General features: G+C 43.5%; 1 protein-coding gene across 2 annotated transcripts in view; it reads right to left on the bottom strand.

Moving 5' to 3' along the window:
• Positions 1 to 659: 659 nt before the first annotated feature.
• The window catches only part of BLTP2 (bridge-like lipid transfer protein family member 2), a gene marked incomplete at both ends in the record, with an annotated part of 39,637 nt that continues 29,005 nt past the window's right edge, over positions 660 to 11,291 (bottom strand). For both annotated transcript variants that reach the window (XM_080712808.1, XM_080712809.1), the window contains 13 exons: positions 660 to 842; positions 1,301 to 1,435; positions 1,717 to 1,818; positions 2,145 to 2,275; positions 2,371 to 2,506; positions 3,299 to 3,409; positions 3,695 to 3,781; positions 4,500 to 4,680; positions 6,472 to 6,593; positions 6,688 to 6,843; positions 8,277 to 8,398; positions 8,878 to 9,060; positions 9,377 to 9,476. In XM_080712808.1, the coding sequence (XP_080568934.1) occupies positions 660 to 842; positions 1,301 to 1,435; positions 1,717 to 1,818; positions 2,145 to 2,275; positions 2,371 to 2,506; positions 3,299 to 3,409; positions 3,695 to 3,781; positions 4,500 to 4,680; positions 6,472 to 6,593; positions 6,688 to 6,843; positions 8,277 to 8,398; positions 8,878 to 9,060; positions 9,377 to 9,476 (1,749 nt within the window). The remainder of the gene's footprint in view (positions 843 to 1,300; positions 1,436 to 1,716; positions 1,819 to 2,144; positions 2,276 to 2,370; positions 2,507 to 3,298; positions 3,410 to 3,694; positions 3,782 to 4,499; positions 4,681 to 6,471; positions 6,594 to 6,687; positions 6,844 to 8,276; positions 8,399 to 8,877; positions 9,061 to 9,376; positions 9,477 to 11,291) is intronic.

Genomic DNA, 11,291 nt, shown 5'->3' with positions numbered 1-11,291 from the left:
CTCAACACAATTAAAAAAAAACCAGCATCAAATTTAAAATATTTTTTTCTCTTTACATAATTTTTTTTTTTTTTTTTGCCATTCTCCAGGGGGAAGATTGGGGACCCATGGCCAGCCCTGGCTCCTATTGCCATCCGCCCAGTGAGCACATAGACTGGGAAGAAGCTGATTACCCCCTAGAACACTAATACCTTTTTCATACAAGGCAGTAAAGTGAGGGACAGAGGATCAGCCCCCTCTTCTCAGCTTCCTGGCACAGAGGGAGAACAATTATGCTTAGAAATATATATATATGTATGTATTTATATATATATATGTCTATTTATAAAAATTTATCACTCTTGATCAGGACTATACCCCTACACTTCAGCTGAACCCAAGGGAACAGGATCCTTGCCCTGGACCTGTTCCCTGGTCTCATTCTCTTGTTGCCTCACTGGCCCTGGGTCTGTTTGGCATTAGATGGAACTCAGCATTATTGTCCAACATGCCCTGGAGGGAACAAGCCAGCTGCCAAAGCAGTGCCTCTCTCTGCAGTATCCTGTGGGTTCTAACCCCCAACAAATACTGGTGGATGAAGGGAAGGCCCTCCCACCCCACAAGTCCCTGGGGCCTGAGCCAGAGTCAGATCATGTACTGCAGCCACTTGGATTGCCAGATCACTTGCGTCTGCCAAAGATGGACTTCTTGCCAGGGTTCTTGTCACCCACACTGAGGCCAATAAGGAGCCGAGCTTTCTCTTCTTCTTCCTGCTGCTGCATGTTCAGGTCTGATTTGGCTTCTAGCTTTCCCCGGACCTCAGACCCTGTTGCAGGCTTCAGCCTTAACTTTTCTTTGATTACCTGGCAGGTTGGAAAAGGGTAAAAGGAAAGGTAAATATTAGTGGGACATGTAGAATGAATCAAAGTGAATTAAGTCAACAAAGATTTATTAAATATACATGCAAAACACAGGGGAAAATTCAAATTATAAAATGGTCTCTGCTTTCAAGAAGCTTACAGTCTAATTAGAACACATTTCTAAATCGATGACTGGAGCAGCCCTTAGTTCCCTAAAATTAATAGTAGCTAACATATATAAAACAGCAAATACTCATTTTAATCATGAAGTTGTAGAGAGGGCAGATATTTAGAAGTCATTCACTTCATTTACTTGCCCCTTCTCAAGGATATGTGTGTGTATGTGTATATATACATATAAAATCATGTGTGTGTGCGCGCGCTACAACAAAAGGTTCCAGAGCAGGAGATCTGCTTGCCAGCCCCTGCTAACCAAATAGCCATGAGCCCTGGCGGGATACCTGGGCAACCAGGGCTTTGCGGCTATCCCTTTTGACAGCCATGGCAAAGTCTAGCCATGTCCACGTGTTGTTGTGGTACTCCAGACAGGGCAGCACCAGGTTAAGGTCACCCCAGTCTACACTGTTCTTCTCACCCTGCAAAGAGAAAGGGAGGGGAGAGAAGAGAGGAAAAAATACATAAGTTGCCATTTCAAGTCTAAGCCTTAGTTGCATGTAAGTCCTGTAACTTGGTCCAATTGGTCCAATTGATACTGACTTCCCCTTATCTCAGCCTGTTAATGGTGCTGACTCCTGCAGGGAGCTGAAGGAACAGCAGATTTATCACCCATATGCAGCCTCTGTCTCCCTGTCATCTCTGATGATCTTATCTAGGTCCCTTCCCACTCTGTCTCAGCAAGTGCTGGGGAGGTACAGACCTTATAGCTCACACATAGTGGAACCTGTGGAATCTTTATGTAGATGAAGGAATTGTTCATGGCAGCTCGCTCTTTCATCTTATCAATGTCATCCACAGGGTGCTAGGAAAGGCATGAAAAGAATGTGAGCCCCTGAAACCAACAGAAGAAACAGAGAACCCTAAAGTAAACTCAAAATAAACAGGAAGAATTCCCAGCTTGGCCCAACAAAGCACCACAGGACTTTTTTTTTTTTTTTTTTTTTTGCGGGTCTGGGGATAGAACCCCAGACCCAGAACATTCGACCTCTGAGCTACACCCCCTGACCTATTTTTTATTTTGAAACAAGGTCTCACTAAGTTGCAGAGGGCTGTCCATGAACCTCAATCCTCCAGTCTCCGTCTTAGGACTCTCATTTTTCTAACATGGGGTGGTGGGGAAGGTGATACCTCAGGTGATTTGCGAAATGACCTTCTGACCCCAGAACTCCGAGTCAAGCCCTGTGCCACACCCTTCCCAGGGCCCAGGGGTACTGCATCATCTGTGGTAATCAGCTGCCGAGGCTTCACCACTGGTATTCCTATAAAAAAGCAAGCACACAAATTCTCTTTCTGAAGCTTCGATCATCTCTGGGGCTGCCACCCTATTCTGGTGCTCCATTATATATGTTCTCACCAGTAGTCACCAGTTTGGACTTGTCCTCTTCATCACCAACTTCATCATCCTCCACATTTCGGCCAGGAAAAAAAAAGCCCATCATTCTATGGAAGAACTGGTGTGTCAGCTGGATAGTGAGAGGTACCACATTTACCTAAAGGGGGAAAAGGTTGAAAAGTAAATTAAGCTCAACATTATCCCTTAGTTTCTTAGCCCTAAATAACATAACACGAGCTGGGCATGGTGGCACACGCTTGTAATCCCAGCATTTGGAAGGCTGAGACCTGAGGATTGCAGCTCGCGGATAGCCTCAGCTACTTAGGCCCTCCGCAACTTAGTGAGACCCTGTTTCAAAATAAAGAATAATAAATAAATAAATAAATATAAAAAATAACATAACACATAGCTATATAAAAAAATAATATAACACATAGCTAGCTTTGGACTGCCCTTTGTTTCTCGATTCCCAAGGGAGACAATTTTTTTTTTTTTTCCCAGTACTGGGGATGGAACCCAGGGCATTCTATCTCTGAGCTACATTCCTAGCCCTATTTTTTATTCTTTTTTGTTTGTTTTGTTTTGTGGTACTGGGGATGAAACCCAGGGGCATTCTACCTCCAAGCTACACCCCAGCTCTAATTTTTATTCTTTATTTTGAAACAGGGTCTCACTGTGTTGCAAAGGACCTCACTAAGTAACAAAAGCTTTCTGCAAACCGCAATCCTTCAGTCTCAGCCTCCCGAATACTGGGATTACAAGTGTGCCACCACGCTTGGCTCTATTTTTTATTGTTTATTTTGAAACAGGGTCTCACTGAGTTGCAAAGGGCTTTACTAAGTAGCTGAGGCCATCTGCAAATCATGATCTTCCTGTCTCAGCCTCCCGAATGCTGGGATTACAAACCTGCACCACCAGGCCCAGTCTCAAGGGAGACAATTTTACTAACCTCAAAGTGTTCTTTAACAGAAATACCCCCCACAGGGGGCCGGACTTTGCTGAACAGGCGGAGGGCTAGCTGTCGCCCAGACTGGCAGGAGCTCTGGGGCCGCAGGACTACCTGTATGATAGAATGAAAAAGAATCCAACTAAATGTCCTCCTTACCATAAGCCAAACTACAAATCCTCAGAGAATGAGAGAAGAAAGCACGGTCTTGTTAAGCTGAGCAAGCTCTCACCATCTCACACTGTCTCCCACAGGGATCACATGAATGGACTAAGAATGGAAAATAAGACTTGCCTTACAGGGTTGAGAATAGAGCTCAGCGGTAGAGTGCTTGCCTGGCATGCGCAAGGCGCTTGCCCTGATACCCAGCACCACAAAAAGAGAGGAAAAAAGACTTGCCTTATAGACAGCATTGGGGAGGAGGTTATTCATAGTGAACCAGCCCAGCTCCAAAAGATGTTCTGCCGTGTCATCAGATTTATTCACCTAAAAACAGATTTGTGGCTCTTATTATTTTTGTCAGTGTATGTACTATACCTCAGCCTTATTTAAAAGACAGAAATCTAATCAGAAAAGTCACAGAAACTAAGAAGTAAAATGATTTGTTTTATAATTAAAAAAAAAAAAAAGATTTTGCTCTGTCCACTATAAGCCTTTCTCAGGAGCTTGCTAACACCGCTACATATCCTATTTATTTTCAGGTTCTCCATGTCCCCAATCCAGACTTGGCACACCCTCTAAACCAGTGCTTCGCACAGGCCGGTGGACTAAATGCTAGCAGTACTTCCCAATTACTGTGACATTAAAAATGTTCTCACTCATTTCCAAACATCTTTGTGAGACAAAGTGCGAATAGTGTCCTCTTTCCCCTATCAGTGGGTAAACTGCAGGAAAGCTGAATAGCATTGTTACAAGGGTTCTATTCTAACATAGACTTGGAAGACTACTTCTCTCAGAGCCACACTTGTAGGGATAGATAATCTTAATGAAAGAATCAGAAGGACTTGATCAAACTCATCTCCATCTGTATCAGTTAAGATTACAAACAGATGTGTCTAAGGGAGCTCTGCTCATATTTCTAGTCATGGCCATCATTAATGATCACATAATAATTAGCCCTTTTATCACTTTTTTTTAGTTGGACTTCTGAGATAGGTCAATGCATCAATACAGCAGTCTTTGTGTGACTGTACATCCCAGATACCTTGCTGTAGAGGAACCTCTGCAGCTCCAATTCAGCAATTCCTAGCTGTCCATCTTCCTCTGTCAGGCGCCACCGTGCCTGAGCAAAGTAAAACTCAGTGCGGCGGACCACACTCACATCTTCTTGCTGCTTCCGCAGCTCCATTTTGTTGGCCCGCTGCAGCTGGAAATCCTTAAAACATCTAAAGGTGAATAGAAAACAGCATACAGGTTATGGGTAGGACGGATCACTATTAGAATGTAAGCAGTAAGCCCAGAGATGAACTTATTCTGGGTTAGCTAGTCCCTAATTTTTTTTTTTTCTATTACTGGATTTACTGTTCCTGACACCCTGGGATATGGAAACACAAACCTCATCTTTCAGCAATATAACTTTTTTTCCCCCCTTTATGGTACTGGGGATTGAACTTGGGGGTGTTCTACATCCAAGCTACATCCCCAGCCCTATTTTCGTTTTCTTTTTGGTACTGGGGATTGAACCCAGAGGCATTCAACCTCCAAGTTGTACCCTCAACCTGATTTTATTTCTTACTTGGATACAGGGTCTCACCAAGTTGCAGGGGGTCTCACTAAGTAGCTGAGGCTGGCTTCCAACCTGCAATCCTGAGCCTTCCAAGTACTGGGATTACAAGCATGCACCACCACGCCCTACTTTTCTTTTTTGCGGTACTGGGAATAGAACCCAAAAGCATTCTACCTCTGAGCTACACTCCAGCCCTTCCAAATGCTGGGATTACAAGCATGCGCTACCACACCCGGCTTTTATTTTTCATTTAAAACACGGTCTTGCTACATTGCTGAGGCAATCTTCAAGCCTGTGATCCTCTAGTCTCAGCTTCCCAGGTTTTTTTTTTTTTTTGGTACTAGAGATTGACACTGGGTCATTCTACCTCCAAGCTGTACCTCCAGCCCCTCCTTTTTTTATTTTGAAACAAGGGCTTGCTAAATTGCTGAGGTTGTCCTTAAACATGCTATCCTCCTGTCTCAGCTTCTCATGTACTGGGATTACAAGTGTGCATCACTATTCCAATCTCAACTCTACAGCTTCTTGAAAAAGTAGTCTCTTCCCACTAAAACCACTTTGATTAGCCAAGATGTCCAGCTAAATCCAGAGTACTTGGGAGGCTGAGACAAGAAGATTGCTGGTTCACGGCCAGCCTCAGCTACTTAATGAGGCCCTCTGCAACTTAGTAAAACCCTGTTTCAAAATAAGAAAAAAAGAAAAAGGGCAGCCAGGCATGGTGGCGCATGCTTGTAATCCCAGTGCTTGGGAGGCTGAGACAGGAGGATTGCACAGGTTCAAGGCCAGCCTCAGTTACTTAGTGAGGCTCTTACCAACTTAGCGAGACCCTGTTTCTAAATAAAGTATAAAAAAGGTCTGGGAGTATAGCCCACAGGTAGAAAGCCTCTGGGTTCCACCCCCAGTATGTACATGTGTACGTATGTACACACACACGGGCTAGGGCTTAGCTCAGAGGTAGAATGCCCCTGGGTTGAATTCCCAGTACCAGGGGAAAAAAAAAAAGATATTTTCAGTTCAGATGCACAGTATCAAAGCCACAAAAGCAAAAGAAGCCAGGCACGGTGGCACATACAGGAGATCGCAGGTTTGAAGCCAGCCTCACCTACTTAGTGAAGCTCTCTGCAACTTTGTGAGACCTTGTTTCCAAATAAAAAATAGGGCTGGGGGTGTATCTCAGACGTAAAAAAAAAAAAAAAGCCACAAAAGTGATCTTTCCCAAGTACTCATTTTTCTTATAGCAGAGCCTTTCCCAGAAGGTATATACTGAGAACCCAAAGGAAGGGCTCTCTTGTTCTTGGCCAAGTCCAGCAAGCCTCATTCAGGACCTGAATCTACTCCTAGTCAGTCTTTGATAATGCACGCCAGACCTAAAAACCGACAACATGGGCAAAGAAGAGAAGTGACCTCCAGCCGGGGGAGTGGAAGAGGGCAGGAGAAGATTGTGGTGTACCTGATGAGGATATTGAGCTCTTCACTTTCTAGTTGCAGGTTGGCCTTCTCCTGGTTTAGCTGTAACTGAAGCTTTTGGTTCAGGTCAAGTAGGTTCTCATTCTTGCTGTCATCCTGCAAAGACTAGGGAAACAGGACAGGAGAAATTAGGAGGAAGATCTTCCTTATCCTAGGAGACCTCCCTATCATCAGACTACCTGGGGTTTTTTTTTTCTACCTTCATAATAGAATACATCTGCTTTTCCAGGTGCCGGATCTGGGCCACATGCTGCCGCACAGCCTCCTGCAGATGCAATATGCTACTGCGCTGTTCCTCGGGATTGCTAGAGATCTCAAGCTGGAACCTGACTCGCTGTTTCTTCTCACTATGCTCCTAATGGAATGAAAAGGAAAATGAATACAATATTTTTGTTTGTATGGTGCTGGGGATCAAACCAAGTGCCTTGAACATGCTAAGCAAATGCTTTACCACTGTGTGACATCCCCTGCACCATGAATAAAATGGGTTTTAGTAGACAAGTAGTATAGTAAAGTAAAATGGAATGAGAAGTGGGGCTCTCTTCTAGATGGTTAATTATCACCTTTGTAGCAAGAGTCAATGCCAAAGATTTGGCAATTAGAGTTTGATAAGACAGATCCACAGGGGCAGAGAGAGAATACAGATTAAAATGGGGCAGAGTCAATCTAGGTAACTGAGTGGAGAACTGGCCAGGAAAAACAGTCAAAAGAAAATAAGAGCTACTGTCTTAGGGACATTCAGACCTTTCCTACTTAAGTGAAAAAAAAAAATAAATAAATAAAGTTATGGTCCCAGGGATTGAATTCAGAGGCACTCTACATCCAGGCTATACCCCCAGCCTAATTTTATTTGTTATTTGGAAACAGGATCTCACAGTGTTGCTGAAAGCCTCACTAAATTGCTAAGACTGGCTTTAAACCTGTGATATTCCTGTCTCAGCCACCCAAATACAGGGATTATAAGTGTATGCCACCACACCTGGTGGCATTTTTTTTCTTTTTTTCTTTTTTTCTTTTTTCTGGTGCTAGGGATTAAACCCAGTTACATTCCACTTCCAAGCTATACCCTTGCCCTTGTTTTATTTTTAATTTTTAATTTATTTTTGCATAACTAGGGGTTCAATCCAGGGCATCCTACCTCCACGCTATGCCCCAAACCCTATTTTTTTTTTTTTTTTTTTTGGTGGTACTGGGGTTCCTGGAAACCCTTCTACTTCCGGGCTACACTCCCAGACCTATTTTATATTTTTATTTGGAAACAGAGTCTCTTAAGCCAAAGAGGCTGGCTTCGAACCTGTGCGATCCTCCTGTCTCCTCCTTCCAAGCGCGGGGATTACAAGCGTGTGCCACCATGCCCAGCTCCCAAACCCTATTTTTTATTCTTTATTTTGAAACAGGACCTCACTAATTTGAGAAGGGCTAAGTAGCTTAGGCTGGCTGCAAACCTGCAAACCTCCTGTCTTATTCTCTCATGTACTAGGATTACAAACATGTGCTACCAAGCCTGGCTTTATTTTTTATTTTGAAACAGCGTCTTGCTAGGTTGCTGAAGCTGGCTTTGAACCTGAAATCCTCCTGTTTTAGCCTCCCAAGTACAGGAGTGGCTGGCCATAGCTGGTGTGAAATTTCAACTGCTGCTGCTAGAAGAGGATATAACAACCAGAAGGCCCCTTTCAGTGTGAAGCATGGCTTTTCTTACTGAAGACCAATAAAGCATAAATAATGCCCAAATAAAGTCTGGATGGTTCCTGTGAAGTTAACCAACAATCTAGAGAAGCCCACACTTACCTTCCGCTTGGGTTCTACATGAAGCAACAGGTTGTTGACAATGTCCAGTATCATGGCATACTGAGCTGGGTTGGTGGAAATTTCCAGTTCATGGTGGATGAGAGTGAAGGTATCCACAGCCCCTAGGTAATTATTAGCAGCTAAATAAGAGGCTCAAGTTTCTCTCTAAATATTTACTCTATCTTCTCTCTCTCTCTCTTTTCTGTTTTTAGCAGTACTAAGGGTGGAACCCAGGGACATTCGACCTCCAAGCTATACACCCTGCTTTATTTTTAATTCTTTATTTTGAAACAGGGTCTCCCTAAGTTGCAAAGGGCCTCACTAAGTAGCTGAGGCTGTTCGTGAACCACGATCCTCTGGTCTCAGCCTCCTGATTGCTGGGATTACAAGCGTGCGCCACCACGCCCAGCTCCTATTTTATATTTTATTTGGAAACAGGGTCTCACTAAGTTGCTGAGAGCCTCACTAAGTAGCTGAGGCTGGCTTTGAACCTGTGCGATCCTCCTGTCTCCACCTCCCAAGCTCAGGGATTACAAGCATGCACCCTCCCCCACCCCCCCAGCTTTTAGTTCTCTTTTTAAGGCTGTCTAGCCCTGAATACCTTCCTGCTTCTTTAGGAGATCTTCCTTTTCTTGATTCTCATGAACCTCAGGTGGCTTAATCTGAGTTGCTAGTTCAGGATCAATGTCATGGCTGTAACTAATATAGTACATTCGGCAATTACAACGTGAAATAATCCGTTGAACTTGCTGAGATTGCTGGGCCTCAGCCGGTTGGTTCCAATCTATAAAGAGATAAGAAAAAGATGTCCTCAATAAAGGTCTGGTGAGAGCATCCAAGCTATGTACGATACACGGAAATTCCAGAAACACTGCTTCCAATATAGCCTAGCACAAAATGGTCCTGCTCCAGCATATATGAATATTAAGAGTATATAAGTAGAGTTAGAGATGTAGTTCAGTGTTAAAGCCTGGGGTCCATCACCAGAACCGGGGTAGGGGTGGGGATTAAAAAAGGATGAAGAATAAGGCAAGTAAATGAAACCCCTTTGGGACATATATCTGTTCCTAACCACATTATGGGGAGGAGGGAGAGCTGACCTGTGGTTGTGGTAACCATGCCTCCCACTGCCTGCCCGCTCTCCATCAGCTCCTGTACAGAGTCCAGACTACGCTCCCGGTGCTCCTCAATGTTCTTCACCTGAAGACAGAGATGCAGGCAACTTTAGCTCCTGGGAAAACACTGGCTTGTCCTGACCAACTGAGTCACAGAGCTCTGTTTCAAGCAGAATTATGTGCCACATGATGATATTTTGATCAACAACAGAATACATAAACAATGGTGATCCCATGAGATTATATCCCTAAGTGATATAATAGCCATCCCAAACAACACATTTCTCAGATGTACCTCCATTGTGCCCGTAGTTAAACTTACTATTTACAACTCCCCTGCTTTGAATAGCTTAACTGATCTCCCAGGGTAGAGGATATAAGCTCTCTATTATCCCAAACCACCAAATTCTCCAACCCATTTTCCAACACATGGTAGCATATACTTGTAATCCCAGTATTTGGGAGGCTAAGACATGATTGCAGGTTCCTGGCCAACCTGAGATACTTAGTGAGAGCCTCTGCAACTTAGTGAGAACTTGATTCAAAATGAAGATAAGCTGGGCATGGTGATGCACGCTTGTAATCCCAGCATTCGGGAGGCTGAGATGGGAGGATCTCAGTTGGCAGACAGCCTCAGCTACTTAGTGAGGCCCCCCACAACTTAGTGAAACCCTGTTTCAAAATAAAGAATAAAAAATAGGGCAGGGGGGAGTAGCTTGGAGGTCAAATGCCTCTGGGTTCCATCCCCAGACCCGCAAAAAAAAAAAAAAAGGATAAGAGCTGGGCATGGTGGCACATGCTTGTAACCCCAGCATTCAGGAGACCTAGACAGGAGGATTATGATTCACAGAGAGCCTCAGCTACTTAGTGAGGTCCATTATAACTCAGTGAGACCTTGTTTCAAAATAAAGAATAAAAAATAGGGCTGGGGGTGTAGCTCGAAGGTAGAATACCCCTGGGTTCCATCCCCAGTACAGCATAAAAATAAAATAAAATAAAAAACAGGCCTGAGTAGCTCCAAGGTAGAATGCCCATGTGTTCAATCTCCAGTATTGCAAAACAAACAAACAAAGACCCAAATTCTCCAACCAAATTGAGTTATAGGCATACTTTTTCAGGCTCCAATACCTCAAAAAGAAAAAAAAAATCAAATCATGTTAATTGATAGAAAAAAAAAAAACTTAAATGACTTTCCCACCCATTTTGCTCTCAGTTATTTTTATGTTCTTGCCTTTTTTAGATAGAAAACCACTCTTTAATACTGTCGCTCAGAGGGAAGGAGACTGAATTTTTTTTTCTTTCAGTACTGGGGATAGAACCCAGGTGTAGTATACTTCTGAGCTACATCACCAGCCTTATTTTTCATTCTTTATTTTGAAACAGGGTCTCACTAAGTTGAAAAGGGCCTCACTAAGTAGTAGGTGAGGCTGTCCGCAAACCATGATCCTTCTGTCTCAGCGTCCCAAAAGTTGGGATTATAAGCATGTGCCACCATGCCTGGCTGGGACTGAATTTTTTTAATGTTGTTTTTTTTTTTTTTTTTTTTTTTTCATGATACTAAGGTTGAAACCAGAGCCTCATGCATGTGAGGAAAGTGCTCTACCACTTAGCTATATCCCCAGCCCTGAATTCTTTTGATTCACTGTCAAGCTAAAGTCAGAGTGAATAACAGAATAAGTGACATGGGAAGACCATAGCAGTACCAGTAAGGTTTCAGATGGCAGGTCTACTAAGTCACCAAAAAAACTCAGAGAGGAAAGGCAAAAATCACATTCCTTTCCACCTTTCCCAAGGACATTCTACTCTAATGATAATAACAACAACCTGAAAAAGGGAAGTGCAGCTATAAAACATGGCATGCCTAAAAGCAGAAGCTCAGAAGAATGCCAGGCAGGGAGAC

Source organism: Muscardinus avellanarius (assembly GCF_963383645.1).
Source record: "Muscardinus avellanarius genome assembly, chromosome: 16".
Classification (NCBI taxonomy): domain Eukaryota; kingdom Metazoa; phylum Chordata; class Mammalia; order Rodentia; family Gliridae; genus Muscardinus; species Muscardinus avellanarius.
Note: the sequence above shows the minus strand (reverse complement) of the source record. Positions and strands in the feature narration are given on the sequence as shown.